Source organism: Oncorhynchus mykiss, chromosome 18 (assembly GCF_057628025.1).
Source record: "Oncorhynchus mykiss isolate SJ-2025 chromosome 18, ASM5762802v1, whole genome shotgun sequence".
NCBI lineage: Eukaryota > Metazoa > Chordata > Actinopteri > Salmoniformes > Salmonidae > Oncorhynchus > Oncorhynchus mykiss.
In genome coordinates, this window is record NC_143039.1 from 54,733,424 (window position 1) to 54,759,500 (window position 26,077).

A 26,077-nucleotide genomic window follows, 5' to 3' on the forward strand; every position below is an offset into this window, starting at 1 on the left:
CCCATTGTCTGTCTGAATACCTAATCATGACATACCGGCAGGTAGCAAATAAACTATTGGACTGATACTCTTTGCTTAGATGTTGATTCAAAGAGGCCATATATATATTCAGATGAGGTGGTGGTACATACAGATGCATTTCACTCCTCCACTCGCAGTAACCAGCTTATTTACAATAGAGCTCTGGGCATCATCACATGTACATGTAGGATTCACCAACAGTAGTAGAGCTAGCTGACAGTACGTTTCACCAACAGTAGTATAGCTAGCTGACAGTACATTTCACTAACAGTAGTAAAGCTAGCTGACAGTACATTTCACTAACAGTAGTATAGCTAGCTGACAGTACGTTTCACCAACAGTAGCATAGCTAGCTGACAGTACGTTTCACTAACAGTAGTAAAGCTAGCTGATATTACTTTTCACTAACAGTAGTAAAGCTAGCTGACCGTACGTTTCACCAACAGTAGTAAAGCTAGCTGACAGTACGTTTCACTAACAGTAGTAAAGCTAGCTGACAGTACATTTCACTAACAGTAGTATAGCTAGCTGACAGTACTTTTCACTAACAGTAGGAAAGCTAGCTGAAATTACATTTCACTAACAGTAGTAAAGCTAGCTGACAGTACGTTTCAACAACAGTAGATTCGCTAATTGACAGTACGTTCCAACAACAGTAGATTAGCTAGCTGACAGTACGTTCCAACAACAGTAGATTAGCTAGCTGACAGTACGTTTCACCAACAGTAGTAAAGCTAGCTGACAGTACGTTTCAACAACAGTAGATTCGCTAACTGACAGTACGTTCCAACAACAGTAGATTAGCTAGCTGACAGTATGTTCCAACAACAGTAGATTAGCTAGCTGACAGTACGTTTCAACAACAGTAGATTAGCTAGCTGACAGTATGTTTCAACAACAGTAGATTCGCTAGCTGACAGTACTGTAATGAAACAGCAGGGAGCAGGTCTCGAACCCTCGACCTTCTAGCCCGAGGTCCGGCGCGCTATCGACTGTGCTACAGTAGTAAAGCTAGCTGACAGTACGTTCCAACAACAGTAGATTAGTTAGCTGACAGTACGTTCCAACAACAGATTAGCTAGCTGACAGTACGTTTCAACAACAGTAGATTAGCTAGCTGACAGTATGTTTCAACAACAGTAGATTCGCTAGCTGACAGTACTGTAATGAAACAGCAGGGAGCAGGTCTCGAACCCTCGACCTTCTAGCCCGAGGTCCGGCGCGCTATCGACTGTGCTACAGTAGTAAAGCTAGCTGACAGTACGTTCCAACAACAGTAGATTAGTTAGCTGACAGTACGTTCCAACAACAGATTAGCTAGCTGACAGTACGTTTCAACAACAGTAGATTAGCTAGCTGACAGTATGTTTCACTAACAGTAGTATAGCTAGCTGACAGTACGTTTCACTAACAGTAGTGAAGCTAGCTGACAGTACGTTTCACTAACAGTAGTAAAGCTAGCTGACATTATGTTTCACTAACAGTAGTAAAGCTAGCTGACAGTACTTTTCACTAACAGTAGTAAAGCTAGCTGACATTATGTTTCACTAACAGTAGTAAAGCTAGCTGACAGTACTTTTCACTAACAGTAGTATAGCTAGCTGACATTATGTTTCACTAACAGTAGTAAAGCTAGCTGACATTATGTTTCACTAACAGTAGTAAAGCTAGCTGACATTATGTTTCACTAACAGTAGTAAAGCTAGCTGACATTATGTTTCACTAACAGTAGTATAGCTAGCTGACAGTCCGTTTCACCAACAGTAGCTAGCTGACCACATTTCATGGTCTCTGCTTCAAATGATAACAGCTTGTCTACAGTATGAGTCTTCAACAGTTCTTTAAAAAATGTGCTTCACCCCATTTTCCTATTTTAGCGCGTGATTGATAGCCTGCTTAAACCAGACTGAATGCTGCACTAACTGCAAAGTTCAGTCTGGTTTAACCAGGCTATGTGATGGATGGTGCAGGTTGGAGGAGAGGAGTATAAACAAAGCAGAAATCATCTGTGAAGTCTGTGGCAGTGAAACACACACAATCTGGCTCAGTGAAATGGCTTTGACACATTATAGCAACACACACCACACACACACACACACACACACACGGCTGTGTTTCGTTTAGAAATGTCAGGTAATTTGTCTTTCAGGGATGTAAAGGTCGCCTCTGGGGAAACTCTTATTTCCGTTACAGAAATCAATGAAAGGAGGGGTTTTATTTGATGGAAAGTGGAGAAACGGGGAAACAGGGCTGGGAAATGGCTTAACAATAAAGTAAGTAAAAGGTCCTCTGTGGCTAAGCTGGAGAACATAGAAAATAAATAGATGTTCAGGTCATGAAAATACTTCAGCTGTTTCAAACAACACCATAACACTAGACTAGTTTCAGAACGACAACGCTCTGGTAAACAGTGGATAGCTGTGCTATTTATTTATTTGCTGGAATACTCATAATAAGACCATGTTGTGGATGAGGAGGATTGTTCACATGAACAACAGTGGAGTGACTAGCTACTGTTACAATGGGGCAGTTGGCAAGTTGATATAGACTGTCCAAAGAGAAGGGACGGATCAGGAGGATGGTGTGGCATAGCTACTGTGGAACGTGATGGACATGGAATCTCTGGTTGATCATAAGGAGGGTTGATGGACAGAGTCTGGGTGACAGGGCTGAAAAACAGGCAGATAAATGGGGCAGCTCCTGACACTGCACAGCATCGCCCTTGATTTACACCACCTCATTGGCCGCTTGCCAAGGGGGTGTTGGCCTCCACCCTTCACACAACTATTTAGGCCCTGTTTAGTATGGGGGACCTGTTCCTCTCAGCAGCCCCTTCAATCAACCCCTTACTGTCAGGGCTAGACTGCTGAGACCCATGAGACCAACAGTATTTAAGTAAGCCCCTCTCTCCTGTGTTGTCATCAGGAGAGTGATAGGGCCATTGGGAGCTTATGTAGAGGGGACTAAAATGCCTGTGAAAAGCCTGGATCAGGATGACACCATGATCCTCCCAGGGAGGCCATCTTCTTCCTCCCTGAATACACTACCTCCATCCCAGCCTTACCTCTGCTGCTGACTCAGGAACACAAGACTGTCTTGATTGTGTGTGTGTGTGTGTCTCCAACAATCTATCTAGCCATCCCCAGTCCAATCTCATGGTCAGGAAGGGTGTACAGTCCCATCCAGCACCACCATGGTGCTCTTCCTCCTGGCGTGTGGACTCCTGACCAGAGCCTTAAAGGTGCATTACCCCCCTAAGAAGTCCCAGGTGTGTACTGAGCACCCAGCCGCCTGTAACCACTCCAAATGGCCATCTGTCTGAGCAGACATACAAGCACGCACATACGCACACATGTAGAGCCAGTTCAAAAAGAGCTGTCTTATTAAATTCTTCTGCTTTCTACAGCTGCCCCACCTCCCTCCCTCCCTCTCCTTTAATCTCTCCCTGCCAACCCAAACATTTGTCTTTCCATTCAGGGGTGAATTTTCATTCCGTTAAGACGGGTTCCCGGTGGCAGCCTGTTGTTGTGCGGGGGAGAGAAGGCCAAAGTCCTCTCTCTCTGTGTGTTTCTGTCATTCTCTCTACACCTCTCTGTCTTCTCATCTATCTCACTGCTTAGCTACTGCCAGGTCTCAATACATAGGAGCTATATAGAGAACTGGTCAAAGTCTTGCACTAAATATGGTGCCATGTGGGACGCATGGCTCTCAGAGTCCCTGAAAGTCCCTGAGAGCCCCTGAGAGTCGTCCCTGAGAGTCCCTGAGAGCCAGAGTTGCCTGTGGAGGGTAACTCGGCATGTAGATATCTGTTTATTTAACTCCAGTCTATTAAGCTGACGTGGAGACTCCCAACACAAGGTGTGCCACTTTAGCTTCAATTCAATAGTCAGTAGAGGAGCAGTAATCAATGAGGCTCTTTCCATAACGCTACGCCAGGCCGGCTGCAGAACACATAAACCCTGCCACCCTCTGGTTTCCTGGGCCCTGTTCAGAAAGATTGAAGTGTTATGAACATAGGACTATAACAGGCTGCATAACACAAACCCTGCTACTGCTGCAACTACTGCCACCTGCCCTGGCTGGGCCCGGTTCAATAGAAAGGAAATGGAATGGGTTTCCATGGCCAAGCAGACGCACACAAGCCTAAGATCACCATGCGCAATACCAAGCGTTGGCTGGAGTGGTGTAACGCTCACCGCCATCGAACTCCAGAGGAGTGGAAACGTGTTCTCTGGAGTGATGAATCACGCCTCACCATCTGGCAGTCCGAAGGACGAATCTGGGTTTGGCGGATGCCAGCAGAACTTTACCTGCCCGAATGAATAGTGCCAACTATAAAGTTTAGTAGAGGATGGTCTGGATCTGTATGGTCTGGGTCTGTTTTTCATGGTTCAGGCCCCTTAGTTCCAGTGAAGGGATATTTTAACACTACAGCATACAATGACATTCTAGACGATTCTGTGCTTCCAACTTTGTGGCCACAGTTTGGGGAAGGCACTTTCCTGTTTTCAGCATGACAATGCCCCCGTGCACAAAGCGAGGTCCATACAGAAATGGTTTGTCGAGATCAGTGTGGAAGAACTTGACTGGCCTGCACGGAGCCCTGACCTCAACCCCATCGAACACCACAACATCAGTGCCCGACCTCACTAATGCTCTTGTGGCTGAACGGAAGCAAGTCCCCGCAGCAATGTTTTAATATCGAGTGGAAAGCCTTCCCAGAAGAGTGGAGGCTGTTATAGCAGCAAAAGGGGGACCGACTCCATATTAATGCCCATGATTTTTGGAATGAGATGTTTGACCAGCAGGTGTCCATATACCTTTGGTCATGTAGTGTATTTGGAGATGGCCATGTGACAGATTTAAACAATTGTTTATGGTTAAATCCAATTAATATGGCTCTATTCCTTCGCACTCATTCAATTCCTCAGGATATTCTATTGCTCTCATGTAATGATATCTATCCATCTCTTTCTATCCCTTCATCTCTATCCCTCCATCTGTGACTCGTGCTCTGGAGGAGAAGACCCCTACAGGTTTTTTGGAGCGTCAGTATCGTTTGTCACAGATAATCAGGACGACCAGCCAGTAACCTTCTGAAAAACAATAGGGGAAGAAACACCAAGCACACCAAGGTGCCTCGGATGACATTTACGCAGGGAGATGTGTGTGTGTGGAACACTATCTGATAAAGTACCTAGCTTTTCTGCTGCTGCAGGCAGGTATGTGTCCAAAGTTGACCTCATTGCTGAAGTTGTATGCATATTTCTTATCCAGGGCAGCTGCCAAACAGATAGTAATCGATTCAGACACGCGTCCACGCGATTCTTGTTGAAAAATGGGCTTAAATGAACAAATCACTGTGAGAGGAGTCTGCCATTAAACCTGCTAAGTCAGCCAATAGTATTGATGTTGCTTTCTGCCCATGGAGAGGTCCAATAGTAGGCTGTGTAGAGAGCAGGGCAGGGGTGGCCAGTGTGACTCCCTGTTAAAAAAAAAAACATTTTATACAATATATTTATTGGCATTTATTGTTTTTACAATTTAACCATCAGAAAAATCTGACACAGATAATGCCCCGTTATTCCTTCCACCTACACAAAACACCATGCTACATGAGGACACCTTGTGCAAAACCCTTCCCTCCCCAACACAGGAACACCCCCCTCCCTCCCCTCTACCGGTATTAGCTTCACTGATTAACAACAAAAAGAAACAGAATGACCTTCACATTCCATGCTAGAAAATAAAGGATTCAACACAAAAACCAATAATAATAATACATTAATGAAGACCGTAGTAATGAGGCAGCTAAGGTGACGTCTCTAGAAACTGCTGAACGTCCCCCCAGACATCAGGAAATTCAAAGGGTTTATTATGTAGATTGTATGTTATTTTTTCAGATTGAATATAGGAAGATCGTTCTTTTAGCCACATCTGCTTGCTTGAATATAGGAAGATTGTTCTTTTAGCCACATCTGCTTGCTTGGCGGATTGTCACTCTATAATAGCTGTGCATTTATTGGCTGCAATGGCTGCTAATTTAATGAATCTGGATTTGCTACAAATATTAACTGGTAGAACAGAATCATCTCCAAGAAGAATAAGGAAAGGATCTAGAGGTACCGTCATATTAGTGACCTGTGAGAAGATCTGAATAATGTCTTTCCAAAAATTGCTTAGTTCAGGGCAGGACAAAAACATATGAATAAGTGTGCCCACTCCCATTTTCCACCTTGGGCAAAATGTTGAATATTTAGAAGTGATCTTATACAGTCTCTCTGGTGTAAAGTAGACCCTATGTAAAATATTGAATTGTGTTAAATTAAAGACGCTGAGTATCAAAAAAGTGCTCTCATCCTCAACAATGAGACCAAGGTCATCATGCCACTTCATGCAAGCTTTCAGAGGTTCATCGTTCCCCAACAAAGCTTGAAGACCAGAGTACATGTAGGAAATGAAACATTTGACCCCTTTCCTTTCCAGCCACAGTTGATCTGTTTTAGGTTTCCTCATGGGCTGAATCCTACCTCCCTGCTGAGTGCCAATGTAATGCCTAACCTGTAGGTACTTGAAGAAAAGTTTGATCTCTATAGAGATTACCAAATGTTTTCATTCCTTTGCTGAACCAAGAAAATGTAATACCATCTCTCAGGGCTTTGGGTAAGATGGGGTTATTACAGAAAGGTGTTTGTTCATGTATAGATCTCAGCTCTTCTGTTTGTTTACAGACTTTAATCCATATATTTAAAGTGTTTTTAATGAAAGGGTTGTTTATGAGACCTAGCAAAGCTTTAGGTGGGCTATAATATATATATATATATATATATATATATATACACATACACACACACTGTGGGGACAGTAATTATTGTCACCCTTGATAATGATGAGCAAAAATGACTGTATAAAAGAAATAATAAAAATACTGAGCTATATTGTATGCGCACAATTTTTGGGAAATTAGATTATTTTATACTAATACAATTGTTCAGAGAAAGATATGTTGTTTAAAGCAGCAATCAGCAGTTGAAACAATAACCAAATGTAGTCCCTGCCACTGTTTAAGCTAAAAAGCTGAATGGTGGCTTATATTTTGGGTTCTGATGGGGTACGACAGTTGAACTAAGCTCATGAGGCATTTAGAAGTTATATTCTTCAAGAACCAATGGGTACATATAAATAATGTATTAGTCCAATAATGTATGAAGCAACTGCAGGTTGCCCCTTTAGCAATTTCTGTACTCCAATCTCATAAAACACTTTAGATAAAGGTCCAGTGGACTTATCCTCTCAAGGTGAGGGTGCTGAAGTAAAGTAAAAAAGTTGGGGTCAAAATGATTGGCACCCCTGTTTGTAATACTTCAGCACCCTCACCTTGAGAGGATACAGTGCCTTGCGAAAGTATTCGGCCCACTTGAACTTTGCGACCTTTTGCCACATTTCAGGCTTCAAACATAAAGATATAAAACTGTATTTTTTTGTGAAGAATCAACAACAAGTGGGACACAATCATGAAGTGGAACGACATTTATTGGATATTTCAAACTTTTTTAACATATCAAAAACTGAAAAATTGGGCGTGCAAAATTATTCAGCCCCTTTACTTTCAGTGCAGCAAACTCTCTCCAGAAGTTCAGTGAGGATCTCTGAATGATCCAATGTTGACCTAAATGACTAATGATGATAAATACAATCCACCTGTGTGTAATCAAGTCTCCGTATAAATGCACCTGCCCTGTGATAGTCTCAGAGGTCCGTTAAAAGCGCAGAGAGCATCATGAAGAACAAGGAACACACCAGGCAGGTCCGAGATACTGTTGTGAAGAAGTTTAAAGCCGGATTTGGATACAAAAAGATTTCCCAAGCTTTAAACATCCCAAGGAGCACTGTGCAAGTGATAATATTGAAATGGAAGGAGTATCAGACCACTGCAAATCTACCAAGACCTGGCCGTCCCTCTAAACTTTCAGCTCATACAAGGAAAAGACTGATCAGAGATACAGCCAAGAGGCCCATGATCACTCTGGATGAACTGCAGAGATCTACAGCTGAGGTGGGAGACTCTGTCCATAGGACAACAATCAGTTGTATATTGCACAAATCTGGCCTTTATGGAAGAGTGGCAAGAAGAAAGCCATTTCTTAAAGATAGCCATAAAAAGTGTTGTTTAAAGTTTGCCACAAGCCACCTGGGAGACACACCAAACATGTGGAAGAAGGTGCTCTGGTCAGATGAAACCAAAATTGAACTTTTCGGCAACAATGCAAAACGTTATGTTTGGCGTAAAAGCAACACAGCTGAACACACCATCCCCACTGTCAAACATGGTGGTGGCAGCATCATGGTTTGGGCCTGCTTTTCTTCAGCAGGGACAGGGAAGATGGTTAAAATTGATGGGAAGATGAATGGAGCCAAATACAGGACCATTCTGGAAGAAAACCTGATGGAATCTGCAAAAGACCTGAGACTGGGACAGAGATTTGTCTTCCAACAAGACAATGATCCAAAACATAAAGCAAAATCTACAATGGAATGGTTCAAAAATAAACATATCCAGGTGTTAGAATGGCCAAGTCAAAGTCCAGACCTGAATCCAATCGAGAATCTGTGGAAAGAACTGAAAACTGCTGTTCACAAATGCTCTCCATCTAACCTCACTGAGCTTGAGCTGTTATGCAAGGAGGAATGGGAAAAAAATTCAGTCTCTCGATGTGCAAAACTGATAGAGACATACCACAAGCGACTTACAGCTGTAATCGCAGCAAAAGGTGGCGCTACAAAGTATTAACTTAAGGGGGCTGAATAATTTTGCACGCCCAATTTTTCAGTTTTTGATTTGTTAAAAAAGTTTGAAATATCCTTTAAATGTCGTTCCACTTCATGATTGTGTCCCACTTGTTGTTGATTCTTCACAAAAAAATACAGTTTTATATCTTTATGTTTGAAGCCTGAAATGTGGCAAAAGGTCGCAAAGTTCAAGGGGGCCGAATACTTTCGCAAGGCACTGTATACACACCCCACTCTATATATATACACCCCACTCTATATATACAGAGCATTCACAAAGTATTCAGACCCCTTTCCCTTTTCAACATTTTGTTATGTTACATTCTTATTCAAAAATGTATTATTACATTTGTTTCCCCCCCCCCTCATCAATCCACACACAGTACCCCATAATGACAAAAACAGGCTTTTAAAAATGTTTGCTAATTTATAAAAAATAAAAATAAAAACCTAATTTACATAAGTATTTAGATCCTTTGGAATGCATCCTGTTTCCATTGATCATCCTTGAGATGTTTCTACAACTTGGAGTCCACCTGTGGTAAATTCAATTGATTGGACATGATTTGGAAAGGCACACACCTGTCTATATAAAGGTACCACAGTTGACAGTACATGCCAGAACAAAAACCAAGCCATGAGATCAAAAGAATTGTCCGCAGAGTTCCGAGACAGGATCATGTCCAGGAACAGATCTGCGGAAGGGCACCAAAACATTTATGCAGCATTGAAGGTCCCCAAGAACACAGTGGCCTCCATCATTCTTAAATAGAAGAAGTTTGAAACCCCCAAGACTACTTCCTAGAGCTGGTCGCCGGGCCAAACTGAGCAATCGGGGGAGAAAGGCCTTGGTCAGGGAGGTGACTCTGTGGAGATGGGAGAACCTTCTAGAAGGACAACCATCTCTGCAGCACTCCACCAATCAGGTGGCCAGACGGAAGTCACTCCTCAGTAAAAGGCACATGACAGCCTGCTTGGAGCCAAAAGTCCCCTAAAGACTCTCAGACCATGAGAAACAAGATTCTTCGGTCTGATGAAACCAAGATTGAAATCTTTGGCATAAATGCCAAGCGTCACGTCTGGAGGAAACCTGGCACCATCCCTACTGTAAAGCATGGTGGTGGCAGCATCATGCTGTGGAGATGTTTGTGCGCGGCATGGACTGGGAGACTAGTCAGGATCGAGGCAAAGATGAACAGAGTAAAGTACAGAGAGATCCGTGATGAAAACCTGCTACAGAGTGCTCAGGACCTCAGACTGGGGTGAAGGTTCACCTTGCAACAGGACAACAACCCTAAGCACACATCCAAGACAACACAGGAGCGGCTTCGGGACAAGTCTCTGAATGTCCTTGAGTGGCCCAACAAAAGCCCAGACTTGAACCCGATCGATCATCTCTGGAGAGACCTGACAATAGCTGTGCAGTGATGCTCCCCATCCAACCTGACAGAGCTTGAGAGGATCTGCAGAGAAGAACGGGAGAAACTCCCCAAATACAAGTGTGCCAAGCCTGTAGCGTCATACCCAAGAAGACTCAAGGCTGTAATCGCTGCCAAAGGTGATTCAACAAAGTACTGAGGAAAGGGTCTGAATACTTGTGTAAATGTGATTTCAGTTTTACATATTTTCTAAATGTTTTTGCTTGTCATTATGGGGTATTGTGTGTAGATTGATGGGGGGAAAAAAACAATGTCATCGATTTTAGAATAAGGCTGTAACGTTAAAAAAATGTGGGAAAAAGTCAAGGGGTCTGAATACTTTCAGAATACACTGTATATAAAGAACTACATGGCACACAAACTAAACTAGTAATTGATTGTAGAGAAAGTGTTGAAGAAGCGATGATGATAAACAGTGAAAAAAAACAGGTTAATGCTTACAAAATAAAGAGAAATGCCACTGAAAAAAAAAAAGGGTAACTAATGGAATTTACCAAATGATTGTTTGTTGAGGCTCGGTGGAGCGGAAAGAATCAAGATGAAAATGCTAACGTGGAAGTAATGCAGTGCAGCCTGTTTACCTGGCTACTTCATCCCCCTCCACACTGAAACAACACTAATAAAGAGACCTACCAGACACTTAAATACACCTTACATTGCCACTCTGTAAAATATCCTCTTCCCCGCCAAGGCATTAGAGACAGTGACTTTAAACACTAATATAGGTGATCATATCAGTGTGTGTGTGGGTGTGTACACACTGCTCTTTAGTAGCGAGGGTGTTGCTGCTCTGCCGCTGCCTAAAGGGGTAATCACTTCGGTCCCTAGCTCTATAGGGCGGACTCCCTCACTCCCCATTCAATAAGGCCTTGAGCAAACAGGAAGGCATAAAGACCTTTTCTGTTCCTGCCACTTTCCCCGTTTCTCCTTCATTGGAAATGTCCACAATTAAATATTCATGGGTTGCTATGGTAGTGTGAAGAAGTTCCATGTTGCTCGAGCTTTGAGGGGAGAGACAACAACAACAGCGCTCATGATGAAATCAGAAGCCCCCTTTCCATTACCCATCAACCTTTACATAACCATAAGCTCTTTGTAAGAAGACCTCTGAGGAAACGAGTATCAGCCTCATCTTGTAAACTGAGAAAGGTTTTCTGTGGAGGGAAATACTGTGCAAGTTACTGTGTCCTGGTGGGGCCCTGATACCCTCCATCAGACAACCAGTCCGCTTTACCTGGCTCTGTAATGTCAATAGTATTTGTTTACAAACAGAAGATTGACAACACAATTGTTCCTCTCATCAGGCTGTGCGGCTGGTTTGTCGAGAGAAATACTGTGCCACGTTCGCTCCAAAGCTTTGGGGAAACGGGCCCCGACTGGTTTACTGGGCTGTGTGAGCTAAGGAGAAGCAGGGGAGAACGAGGGCAGAGGAGCGAGACAAAGTCAGTGTAGGATCATCTGTGTATTCAGCTCAAAATTAGGGGAGGAAGTAGCCAGCCAGCCCAGGGACGACACTAACTACCAGGATGATTTAGCTCCGACAGCTCTGTTCACGGCCAGCGCCTTCACCCATACAGCAGCTAGCTACAGCCTGTAGGCTATTGGAAGTCGGACTCCCTGGCAAGGCTAGACAGTGGATAGAAAGGGCTTCACTCTCAACCCAGTTCAGAGACATGACAGTGGAAGTCGGTTAGAAATGATACTGTCATCTTGTTTTGTAATGGCACAAAATCATTGTAATTTACGACTGAATAAATGGCGCGTGTGAGTTAATGATTCCGTTGACGCATACAGTAGGTGATCATCAATGATATCTCGGGGCAAAGTGACTTCTGTCATTATCTATCATTAGGGACACAGTCGAGACATCAGGACAAATAGACCCTCACTAATCCAATTACACCTCACCTCAACTAGGCCACAGTGGAAAGCACAGTATATCTGATTCATTGGAACTAGAGTCAAGAACAGTATCTTTACGATCTCTTCCAACATGGCCACAACCTAGAAAGATGATGCTTTACCCCACACTCAAAACACATACCAGAAACCATGTTGTACCACATGATTCACAGCTGAACACATCGCAGTAGGAAAATACAGTATACTTGACTGCAGCCTGTATGGTATTAAACACGTCAGTCCACTCTGTGTAGTGATGGTTTGATCCTCAGGAAGAATGCTATAGAGAAGGCCTGTAATTGAGACCCTGGGATAACGTGCTCTTCAAAATGACAGAATCAACTTTCCTCAGAATGTAATAGACCAGGAATTACATGAATACAATTCCAGAAGATGTGGGTCCTTTGAACACTCAGACAGAAGCTAGATTGGAAAATTGGTCACGAGAACAGAAGAGAAGCAAATTTGTGCGGCCCTCATCTACCACGAGATATCTGTTGTGTCACCGTCACAAACAGATGGCCCTCTTTCTGCCAAACCAGGAGACACTGAACTGACTAATGAACACACTCACTGACCTCCCCCCAAAAAAGCCACACTGTTCGTCAAAAATAAACACCCCCACACACACACACACACACACACAAACACATACACCCACGCGCGCACACACAATAAATAAACCAAAGCTGATAATTTCGACGGCTGTTCACAGATGGCGAGGCCCAGAGAGGGAGGGAAGCACCTCCAAGTCTCTCCGTGGTGTCCCAGGTTGCTTCACACGTCCCCCAGCCTCTCCAGTCTGCCTACTGGCAGCTCCCTAAAATAGCCTAATATAGATGCAAATAGAAAACACGACTGGAGACCAGAGTGGTGGGATTGTGTGGGCTGCAGTGTTAATAGCCAGGTGCATTGGTTTGGGTTCTTTGGGTTCCCATAGGAACGATGGTGATCGACTCTTTTGATCCTCATCGTGATCCATGATCATAATGTCCGTGGACTGATCGTTTGAGTAGTGACAAAAACACACCTACCTTTCAGTGGTTTTTCTTCAAAGGTAATGCCAAGCATCTCATAGATGGCACTGTGTGTGTGTGCATGTGTACTCACCCCACTGTAGAGGTGCCAGCTGCAGGTGCTCGAGGACCAACTGGTTGAGGACTCCCTCCACACTGGCCTCTCCCTGGCGACGGACAGACGGGTGGGCTAGGGTTAAGGACTAGACACCGGACTGGAGGGGGCTGGGGCCTCAGTGTCTCTGACGACGTTTGTAATTAATAGAGAGAAAGGATTCACAGGTAACAATGTTCAAACTAAGGTACACAGTGCCGTGACATTTTCACTCCCTTCAACTGGATATGAGGAAAGGGCACAATTCTTTAGTGACAAAACTACACTCCAGCCATCCAAGTCATAGACTGTTCTCTCTGCTTCCGCACAGCAAGCAGTACAGATGCACCAAGTCTGGAACCGACACGACCCTGAACAGCTTCTACAGTTGAAGTGGGAAGTTTACATACACCTTAACCAAATACATTTAAACTCAGTTTTTCACAATTCCTGACATTTAATCCAAGTAAAAATTCCCTGTCTTAGGTCAGTTAGGATCACCACTTCATTTTAAGAATGTGAAATGTCAGAATAATAGTAGAGAGAATGATTTATTTCAGCTTTTGTCTCTTTCATCACATTCCCAGTGGGTCAGAAGTTTACATACTCACTTAGTATTTGGTAGAATTGCCTTTAAATTGTTTAACTTGGGTCAAACCTTTTGGGTAGCCTTCCACAGGCTTCCCACAATAAGTTGGGTGAATTTTGGACCATTTCTCCTGACAGAGCTGGGGTAACAGAGTCAGGTTTGTAGGCCTCCTTGCTCGCACATTTTCTATAGGATTGAGGTCAGAGCTTTGTGATGGCCACTCCAATAGCTTGCCTTTGTTGTCCTTAAGCCATTTTGCCACAACTTTGGAATTATGCTTGGGCTCATTGTCCATTTGAAAGACCCATTTGCGACCAAGCTTTAGCTTCGTGACTGATGTCTTGAGATGTTGCTTCAATATATCCACATAATTGTCCATCCTCATGATGCCAACTATATTGTGAAGTGCACCAGTCCCTCCTGCAGCAAAGCACCCCCACAACATGATGCTGTGCTTCACGGTTGGGATGGTGTTCTTCGGCTGGCAAGCCTCCCCCTTTTTCCTCCAAACATAACGGATGGTCATTATGGCCAAACATTTTTCTTTCATCAGACCAGAGGATATTTCTCCAAAAAGTACGATCTTTGTCCCCATGTGCAGTTGGAAACCGTAGTCTGGCTTTTTTTAATGAAGGTTTAGGAGCAGTGGCTTCTTCCTTGCTGAGCGGCCTTTCAGGTTATATCGATATAGGATTTGTTTAACTGTGGATATAGATACTTTGTACCTGTTTTCTCCAGCATCTTCACAAGGTCCTTTGCTGTTGTTCTGGGATTGATTTGTACTTTTCGTAACAAAGTACGTTCATCTCTAGGAGGCAGAACGTGTCTCCTTCCTGAGCGGTATGACAGCTGCATGGTCCCATGGTGTTTATACTTGCATGCTATTGTTTGTACAGATGAACGTGGAACCTTCAGGCGTTTGGAAATTGCTCCCAAGGATGAACCAGATTTGTGAAGGTCTACAACTGTTTTTCTGAGGTCTTAGCTGATTTTCCCATGATGTCAAGCAAAGAGACACCGAGTTTGAAGGTAGGCCTTGAAATACATCCACAGGTACACCTCCAATTGACTCAAATTACGTCGATTAGCCTATCAGAAGCCTCTAAAGCCCTGACATCATTTTCTGAAATTTTCCAAGCTGTTTAAAGGCACAGTCAACTTAGTGTATGTAAACTTCTGACCCACTCGAATTGTGATACAGTGAATTATGAGTGAAATAATCTGTCTGTATACAATTGTTGGAAAAATGACTGGTGTCATGCACAAAGTAGATGTCCTAACCGACTTGCCAAAACTATAGCTTGTTAACAAGCAATTTGTGGAGTGGTTGAAAAACGAGTTTTAATGACTCCAACCTAAGTGTATGTAAACTTCCGACTTCAACTGTACCTCCAAACAATCAGACTGCTAAATAGTCAGTTAAATAGTTCATAACCAGTAGCTACCCAGACTATCTGCATTGACCCTTTTTGCACTAATCTCTTTTTGACTCATCACATACGCTGCTGCTACTGTTTATTATCTATCCTGTTGCCTAGTCACTTTATCCCTACCTATATGTACATATCTACCTCAATTACCTCATACCCCAGTACATCCACTCGGTACTGGTACGAAGCATGTGACAAACAAAATCTGATTTGAAAACAAACTAACAAAGTGGCAAAGATACACCTGACAAATATATGAGAGAGAGATGGAGAGAGAGAAAAGGATATATGAAGTATGACTCTCCAGTGTAGCTGTAAATTGGCTGCAGCCCAGTGGTTGATAGATAAGCCTGTGGCTCCCTGGTTGCCTAGTGACTCTGTTAGGAGAGCTGAGGGCTCGAGGCGGACAGACTCATGGTTGGCTGCTGGCTGGCTGGCCATTACTGTGCATGTAAAGTACATGTTCTGTTCTATATGTGGAATAGAAAGTCTCTCTGCAAACTGCTCAAGGCTTGGTGTCAGACGCAGTAACAGACCAGGCTACATACAGCAGAAACTGCTACCATGACAGTCTTTAGCTGAACGGTCACTTAGACTGGCTTTTCTGAATGTTGCGTTTAAGAAATATAATATCCAATTACAAATCCAATTCCGGGGAATGCAATGAGAGCCCTGAAAAGTAAAACTTCCTTAACAACCCAAAGAGTAATAAAGATATCTCCTCAACCATAAGTGGATGGGAATTATGGCAATAACCATCCTCTTTGTGTAATAGGTCTCATAATAAGCACTGGGAGTAACTAACAACCTCTCCTCACAACTCATAGAGAAAAGTAATTATGTATAAAGCCTACAGAGCAGACCTTTCCTCAGCCAAGTTGCTTTTCAAAACCGCCCACACATCCATGTCTTCTAGCCTAGCATGGTTTCTGGGAGCAAAACTGCAACACTGCAAGTCAACCTGTGACTCCAATCCGATTGGTTGGCTAAGAACCCACACTTAGATCTGCCTGTCGAGTCCTTCTGTTCCTGAACACACTAACTTATCAGAGGAGATTGAGAGAACAAAAGAGTACATTAAGGTTGTAACGGTTGAACCTTTTCTTGGTGACATCTTAAGGCTGTCTGGTGTAGCGCTGACTAGGGAGCTAATGCTGCTAACGCAGAAAACTGTGATAAACAGAGCTGTCAAAGACATTAGGTTGATAATATGTTATGATAAAGACAACCTGCTCCAATGGTCCACCACACAGCTGACAGTGTGACTAATGACTGGAATAATACTGTGCTGCTGTAACACCACAGTTAGAATGACTGAACAGACAGTAACACCACAGTTAGAATGACTGAACAGACAAAGTAACACCACACAGCGTTAACATGACTGAACAGACAGTAACACCACAGTTAGAATGACTGAACAGACAGTAACACCACAGTTAGAATGACTGAACAGACAGTAACACCACACAGCGTTAACATGACTGAACAGACAGCAACACCACAGTTAGAATGACTGAACAGACAGTAACACCACACAGCGATAACATGACTGAACAGACAGTAACACCACACAGCGTTAACATGACTGAACAGACAGTAACACCACACAGCGTTAACATGACTGAACAGACAGTAACACCACAGTTAGAATGACTGAACAGACAGTAACACCACACAGCGTTAACATGACTGAACAGACAGTAACACCACACAGCGTTAACATGACTGAACAGACAGTAACACCACAGTTAGAATGACTGAACAGACAGTAACACCACACAGCGTTAACATGACTGAACAGACAGCAACACCACAGTTAGAATGACTGAACAGACAAAGTAACACCACACAGCGTTAACATGACTGAACAGACAGTAACACAACAGTTAGAATGACTGAACAGACAGTAACACCACAGTTAGAATGACTGAACAGACAGTAACACCACACAGCGTTAACATGACTGAACAGACAGCAACACCACAGTTAGAATGACTGAACAGACAGTAACACCACACAGCGATAACATGACTGAACAGACAGTAACACCACACAGCGATAACATGACTGAACAGACAGTAACACCACACAGCGTTAACATGACTGAACAGACAGTAACACCACAGTTAGAATGACTGAACAGACAGTAACACCACACAGCGTTAACATGACTGAACAGACAGCAACACCACAGTTAGAATGACTGAACAGACAGTAACACCACACAGCGTTAACATGACTGAACAGACAGTAACACCACAGTTAGAATGACTGAACAGACAGTAACACCACACAGCATTAACATGACTGAACAGACAGTAACACCACAGTTAGAATGACTGAACAGACAAAGTAACACCACAGTTAGAATGACTGAACAGACAGTAACACCACACAGCGTTAACATGACTGAACAGACAGTAACACCACAGTTAGAATGACTGAACAGACAAAGTAACACCACAGTTAGAATGACTGAACAGACAGTAACACCACACAGCGTTAACATGACTGAACAGACAGTAACACCACAGTTAGAATGACTGAACAGACAGTAACACCACACAGCGTTAACATGACTGAACAGACAGTAACACCACAGTTACAATGACTGAACAGATAAAGTAACACCACAGTTAGAATGACTGAACAGATCAAGTAACACCACAGTTAGAATGACTGAACAGACAAAGTAACACCACACAGCGTTAACATGACTGAACAGACAGTAACACCACAGTTAGAATGACTGTACAGACAGTAACACCACACAGCGTTAACATGACTGAACAGACAGTAACACCACAGTTAGAATGACTGAACAGATCAAGTAACACCACAGTTAACATGACTGAACAGACAAAGTAACACCACAGTTAGAATGACTGGAACAGAAACTCCCCAGCATGGCAGAATTAGAATATGGAGTGAGGAGAGATGGTGTGTGCTGTCTGTCACACAGGCTCCTACAGGGCATGGTGCTGAAAGATGCAGATGTGGCACACAGACACTGTGACATTGAACTAGGCTGGAGGAAACTACAACTCCGTTCTGACATCCATCCATCCACCCAACTGTCTCCAGGCCTGGCGTCACCGTGACGTGCCTGTGTCCTTGCCGTGTGGACGCGTACAGAGACGGGGGCTGGGACCAGAAGTGGGTGGGTAGTGAATGGGAGATATTCTATTAAGGCTAGGCTAAGTTGCATGGTCTGGAAAGCAGCAAGTTAAGGTGTTTCTGAACACCTCCTAAATCAGAACTAGGATATAAACAATGCATGTTATTATCAATAAATGCCAAGCCAAGGGTGACCCAGATAATATTATGTGATTGCAACCCTTCTGGTCTTAGTTTTCTATACTTAAAAACTCATTTCGTTCTGCAAAAGTTTTTCCAACATAATTTCAGATAACCAAAAAATGATTAAATCCATTGAACAAGTGCTTGGTTGGAGATGGTGTCCTGTCTTTTTGTGAGGAGGAAGCCTACGGTTTGAACTGCATAGTAACTAGACCTGCATTATCCTGTCCGGGAGAAGGTTTTAATATCCCTCCTAATATAATGGACCAGCCTCAATAACAATCACACAGCCCAGTTCAGAGCGGAGCTGATTTCTGTCATGCACGGCTCTCTGACCTACCCTCTGAGAAACAACGACATTAGCTAGTAACATCAAATACTGCCGTCCCTCCTGCCTGCGCACACACATGCACTCTGCTGCCAAACTGCTTGCCGATCAAACAAATGCATACAATCACAGGAGTGTTGATGCACTACTAAAATGGAAAACACAGTATGAAGGCAAGTTCAACAGCACAGGGACTTCGATGAATTATTAATTGTACACTTCCTCCCTGTAACAACTTGACAGGCCATTCTAAACAACACTGAGACAGTGTGTTGGTAACAGCCCCCTCATTACCTAAGAGGTTCTGATTGAGCGCCCTGCCTGCATATTGACTAGGGATGTGTCTCAAATGGCACCCTATTCCCTATATAGTGCACTACCTTTTCTTCAGGGCCCAGGGCTGCAAGCACATTCGGCCATACGTTCTTCCATCTGTCAGTGCAGTAGAACAGGCACACACCCTAGCCAGGGGACCTCCAGATGAAGCATTCAGATGCCTTCTAATCGGGTTCTGTATACATCCAACAACAAAGGATATGATGTTCCAGGTGATGCCCAGGGTGCTGTTGATCATAGAGGCCTGGGCGTGAAGCCTCTCCTCCTCCAGTAGTTTGGGGTTGGTGTAGCGCAAGGCCTCCTGGTCTGGCTGGGGCAAAGTGTCAAAGTCAAACTTATCCACCTGGATCGCCATCCTAAAGGGGAGGGAGAGAGGAGAGAAAAGGTTAGACACATAGGAGACAGAGACTTTAGTATTACTGAGCCATCCTACAGGGGCAGAGGAGAGAGCAACGGTTGGACATACAGGAGACAGACCCCAAACGGCACTGCCACGCACAGAGAAAAAGAAGTAACACTTGATTCAACAACATCATAAGTACTACTAAAGTGTTTTTGTTTGCAAATAACTGGTGCTAGAAAGTATTTCAGCAGGCAACGAGTCATTAAGACTAGTTTTTCAACCACTCCACAATTATTTCACTTATAATTCACAGTATCACAATTCCAGTGGGTCAGAAGTTTACATACACGAAGTTGACTGTGCCTTTAAAAAGCTTGGAAAATTCCGGAAATTATGTCATGGCTTTAGAAGCGTCTGATAGGCTAATTGACATCATTTGACTCAATTGGAGGTGTACCTGTGGATGTATTTCAAGGCCTACCTTCAAACTCAGTGCCTCTTTGCTTGACATCATGGGAAAATCAAAAGAAAAAATTGTAGACCTCCACAAGTCTGGTTCATCCTTGGGAGCAATTTCCAAACGCCTGAAGGTACCACGTTCATCTGTACAAACAATAGTATGCAAGTATAAACACCATGGGACCACGCAGCCGTCCTACTGCTCAGGAAGGAGACGCGTTCTGTCTCCTAGAGATGAACGTACTTTGGTGCGAAAAGTGCAAATCAATCCCAGAACAGAAGCTAAGGACCTTGTGAAGATGCTGGAGGAAACAGGTACAAAAGTATCTATATCCACCAACAAAACGAGTCCTATATCGACATAACCTGAAAGGCCGATCAGCAAGGAAGAAGCCACTGCTCCAAAACCGCAATAAAAAAAGACAGACTACGGTTTGCAACTGCACATGGACAAGATGCACAAGATCGTACTTTTTGGAGAAATGTCCTCTGGTCTGAAGAAAGAAAAATAGAACTGTTTGGCCATAATGACCATGGTTGGAGGAAAAAGGGGGAGGCTTGCAAGCCAAAGAATACCATCCCAACATCATGTTGTGGGGGTGCTTTGCTGCAGGAGGGACTGGTGCACTTCACAATATAGATGGCATCATAAGGAGGAAAATGATGTGGATATATTGAAGCAACATCTCAAGACATCAGTCAGGAAGTTAAAGCTTGGTCGCAAAAGGGTCTTTCAAATGGACAGTGATCCCACGCATACTTCCGAAGTTGTGGAAAAATGGCTTAAGGACAACAAAGTCAAGCTATTGGAGTGGACATCACAACGCCCTGACCTCAATCCTATTGGCCTATAGGAAATGTGTGGGCAGAACTGAAAAGGCATGTGCGAGCAAGCAGGCCTACAAACCTGACTCAGTTACACCAGCTGTCAGGAGGAAGGGGCCACAATTCACCCAACTTATTGTGGGAAGCTTGTGGAAGGCTACCCAAAACATTTGACCCAAGTTAAACAATTTAAAGGCATTGCTACCAAATACTAATTGAGTGTATGTAAACTTCTGACCCACTGGGAACGTGATGAAAGTAATAAAAGCTGAAATAAATCCATTCTCTCTACTATTATTCTGATATTTCACATTCTTAAAATAAAGTGGTGATCCGAACTGACCTAAAACAGGGCATTTTTACTAGGATTAAATGTCAGGAATTGTGAAAAACTGAGTTTAAATGTATTTGTCTAAGGTGTATGTAAACTTCCCACTTCAACTGTATGTCCTCATTTCATCAGTGAATGAAACACTGGTGTGCTCTTCTCTGATGCCATCCATCCATCCTGATCCTGCTACTGTTCTCAGTCGCCTGGCAGGAGTCCAGTCTACCAACCAGCCCAGACCAATGATAAATTATGTATCTAGTTAGACCAAACACCCTGAGGCTCCCAGCTTCCCGCTCCACGGTGTGTGTGTGTTCAGGTTCATTTACTAACAGGAGGCAGAGAGAGTTCATGGCCTGAGGTTAAAGCAACAGAAACACATCCAGGATTCAGTTCTGTATGCATAAAAACAACAAAAAAAACGTCTTACTATTTACTGGGGGCAACATTTAAGCCTTAAAAGTATCAATTGGATGCAGCCTGTACAGTCTAGTACATTGATAATGCACCGGTCGGGTCGAGAAGGAAGGCAGTGGATGAAGACAACCGGAAAAGGGAGAGAGGAAGAGAGGGATGCAGAAAAGGAGAGGTGAAAGTGTCTGCTCACAGGGCCTGCATGGTGTTAAGAGATAGAGAGAGGTGAAAGTGTTTGTTCACAGGGCCTGTATGGTGTTAAGAGATAGAGAGAGGGAGGTGAAAGTGTCTGCTCACAGGGCCTGCATGGTGTTAAGAGATAGAGAGAGGTGAAAGTGTTTGTTCACAGGGCCTGTATGGTGTTAAGAGATAGAGAGAGGGAGAGGGAGGTGAAAGTGTCTGCTCACAGGGCCTGCATGGTGTTAAGAGATAGAGAGAGGGAGGTGAAAGTGTCTGCTCACAGGGCCTGTATGGTGTTAAGAGATAGAGAGAGGGAAGAAGGGAGGGAGAGGGAGGTGAAAGTGTCTGTTCACAGGGCCTGTATGGTGTTAAGAGATAGAGAGAGGGAGAGGGAGGTGAAAGTGTCTGCTCACAGGGCCTGCATGGTGTTAAGAGATAGAGAGAGGGAGGTGAAAGTGTCTGCTCACAGGGCCTGTATGGTGTTAAGAGATAGAGAGAGGGAAGAAGGGAGGGAGGTGAAAGTGTCTGTTCACAGGGCCTGTATGGTGTTAAGAGATAGAGAGAGGGAGGTGAAAGTGTCTGTTCACAGGGCCTGTATGGTGTTAAGAGATAGAGAGAGAGGTGAAAGTGTCTGCTCACAGGGCCTGCATGGTGTGAAGAGATAGAAAGAGGGAATAAGGGAGGGAGAGGGAGGTGAAAGTGTCTGTTCACAGGGCCTGTATGGTGTTAAGAGATAGAGAGAGAGAGGTGAAAGTGTCTGTTCACAGGGCCTGTATGGTGTTAAGAGATAGAGAGAGGGAAGAAGGGAGGGAGAGGGAGGTGAAAGTGTCTGTTCACAGGGCCTGTATGGTGTTAAGAGATAGAGAGAGGGAAGAAGGGAGGGAGAGAGAGGTGAAAGTGTCTGTTCACAGGGCCTGTATGGTGTTAATTAAGAGATAGAGAGAGAGAGAGGTGAAAGTGTCTGCTCACAGGGCCTGCATGGTGTTAAGAGATAGAGAGAGGGAGGTGAAAGTGTCTGCTCACAGGGCCTGTATGGTGTTAAGAGATAGAGAGAGAGGTGAAAGTGTCTGCTCACAGGGCCTGTATGGTGTTAAGAGATAGAGAGAGGGAGGTGAAAGTGTCTGCTCACAGGGCCTGTATGGTGTTAAGAGATAGAGAGAGGGAGGTGAAAGTGTCTGCTCACAGGGCCTGTATGGTGTTATGAGATAGAGAGAGAGAGGTGAAAGTGTCTGCTCACAGGGCCTGTATGGTGTTAAGAGATAGAGAGAGGGAGGTGAAAGTGTCTGCTCACAGGGCCTGTATGGTGTTAAGAGATAGAGAGAGGTGAAAGTGTCTGCTCACAGGGCCTGTATGGTGTTAAGAGATAGAGAGAGGTGAAAGTGTCTGCTCACAGGGCCTGTATGGTGTTAAGAGATAGAGAGAGGGAGGTGAAAGTGTCTGCTCACAGGGCCTGTATGGTGTTAAGCGATACAAAAGGCATCAGATTCACACTGTTTCTTCTGTGTTAGCCAAGAGCCCAAAAAAACATGCAGTCTGCCGTCTTAGCCAATAGCCACTTCCCCTGCTGGCCTGCAATAGCCAATAAGAGCCCATGGAAGGAGACGACACAACCTGCCCTGCACTGGGTTGGCCACCTGTGAACCTGACAGAGGAGTGATTCAAGGCTAGCCTGTTCCCAGAGCTTTTCTGCTGTCGTACATGATACTATCCACTCAGTCACACTCTGGAGCAGTAGGCAAGTCAAATCCTCTGCTCTGCACACATACTGGTGTCTATCTAGCAGAATCAGATTTCATCTGTCTTGGTTCTTTGTTTTATTTCATTCATTCATCTATCACTTAAACTGCATTATAAAATTGTCGATTTTAAATCAATATTTTAAACCAATATAAAACCTACGTTATTTCTGGCCTGTGTGCAGTTAATGGTGATGGATGTGGTAGTAAATGAACAGGCCATGACAGAGAAATTGATTCCCCCAGCAAAGTGAAAGTGATGACGGTGTCGTGAGGACAACAGTCAAATCACAAAGACATTCAGAGAAACAGCTGCAGGGCCCAGGTTTTTTATCACCACCCAAATCTTTATGACAATGTGTAACTAGTGACTGTCTGTCTCCTTCACTTCCTCTCTCTCTCTCTGTTTCTTTCCTTCTCTTGTCAGGCTCTTAGATATTCTCTCTCTCTCTCTCTCACTGTCATTTTGAACAATTTCATGTGACTGAAGGTACAAACTGGAGAGCAAATCAAGTGCACCTATATGCCTACTGCTGGAAAATCAGATAGCTCAGATCACCGTGTCTGCAGCTTCCACCAGCCCACAGCGAAGTTGATAGTCGACTACCGCAGCTCGCGACTGGAACGAGCTGCAACAAACACTCAAACTGGACAGTTTTATCTCCATGTCTTCATTCAAAGACTCAATCATGGACACTCTTACTGACAGTTGTGGCTGCTTTGCGTGATGTATTGTTGTCTCTACCTTCTTGCCCTTTGTGCCGTTGTCTGTAAACAATAATGTTGGAACCATGTTGTTATGTTGTGTTGCTGCCTTGCTTTGTTGTCGTCTTAGGACTATCTTTATGTAGTGTTGTCTCGCGTGTTGTGTTTTGTCTTATATTTATGTTATATATATTTTTTTTCATTATAATAATCCCAGCCCCCATCCCCGCAGGAGGCCTTTTGGTAGGCCGTCATTGTAAATAAGAATGTGTTCTTAACTGACTTGCCTAGTTAAATAAAGGTTAAATAATAAATAAATAAAACGTCTCTCGTTTATTAAGGAAAAAGGTGTCTATTTCCATTTTCTCTACTTGGTACCACAACACTGGGTCGATATATTGATGTGTGTGTTCATCTGTGGATCTCAGCTAATAGATGCTCAGCTCACTGGTCCCAGAGGAGCTGTGTCTATACGTACAGAGAACACCGTGCAGTTCACACAGTCACAACCAACAGACCTCTGTTTGTGTGTGTGTGTGTGTGTGAGATAGCGAAAGAGAGACCTTTTTTTTTTTTTAATAGGGCCCTATAAACAGAAAGAATCCAGACATTAAAACGGAATTCAACAATATTCAAAAATATATTGAACTTAACAGGAAATCAACTAAATGTATTGAACTTAATAGAAAATGCATTAATTTACCCAAGTTAATCATAAGACATGAACAAAAGGCATCAGTGATGTGTTTTCCTGCAACTTTCTGAAACGCCACAGGAATGGCCGGGCGGTGTACGTGTGGTCTACTACAACAGTAACTACAAGGTAGCCTACGCCTACCTGGCAGAATGATGTCATGACTATTCGCATCAATCCAGTGGACATTTGTTTTGCAATCACATGCGAGCTACAGAAACACCGCTAACCAAACAATGGTCTCTGGCTGCTACCCTGCTGAATACACCCAACATCCTACATTCTTACATTTGTCCCAGACCTCAAAAGTGGTTTCCTGATGTGGTTTAAGCATTGATATGGAGGGGGGGGGGTGGACTGAGAAGAAACAGATCACCCAAAAAATGAGTGCCCTAGTGTGAGTGTGGCTGCAAGAGTCTGTGTGCTCTCTGAAAACACACACACCATCCTCCAAATGATGAATCACCACACACACACATTAGAAACATTGTGTGTATCAAGCAGTGAGCATCCAGAAGCCAGAGGTGGAAAGGTGAGAAAGGGAACGCTACAGTAGTTTAATGTGTAATACTCTGCTGCATTCTATAGTCTTCAGACAACAGCTGATGGTACTTCTTCCATCCTATACACTAACTGAACTGAATTAAAAAGTATACCTAATGACAGGGACAAATGTCAGTCTTTAAGCAATGTGTGGATGTCCATCTCTTTGTATTGCTTGGTTTATATGAATGCCCGGAGTGTGCACACACGCGCACGCACACACACACACACACACACACACAAAACCCATCAGAGGGAGGGAGGGAGGAAGAGCAATGCAATTATCATTTCACAGGCCTCCGGTACAAAGGACAGCAGAAATTAAATACCAATTAAGAGCTCGGCGCAGACAAACGAGAAGCTTCTGCTTTAAATGCAACACACGCATGTACAGTAGGCAGGCACACACACAGTCCAACGGAGGCTGCTGAGGGGGTGATAATGGCTGGAACGGAGCGAATGGAATCCATTAGTGGTGGTGGGTTTATGTCCCTGACTGAAGTCCCATCTTCAAACCAGCACTGCTTTCATTTCTTCAGTCACATTGAGCCACCAAATGCCTTGTTCCAACAATGCAAATAGTCTATGGGATTGTTCTTTTG

General features: G+C 43.8%; 1 protein-coding gene across 2 annotated transcripts in view; it reads right to left on the reverse strand.

Moving 5' to 3' along the window:
• Window positions 1-26,077, reverse strand: part of trappc9 (trafficking protein particle complex 9) — a 298,859-nt gene that overhangs the window by 79,502 nt on the left and 193,280 nt on the right. The window contains exons 22-23 of one of the 2 annotated variants that reach the window (XM_036952949.2): window positions 19,451-19,604; window positions 13,263-13,353 (exon numbers count right to left, since the gene is read on the reverse strand). In XM_036952949.2, coding sequence (XP_036808844.2) covers window positions 13,263-13,353; window positions 19,451-19,604 — 245 coding nt within the window. Of the gene's footprint in view, window positions 1-13,262; window positions 13,354-18,730; window positions 19,605-26,077 lie in introns of those variants that run through there. The other variant, XM_090208801.1, reaches the window with a different exon arrangement.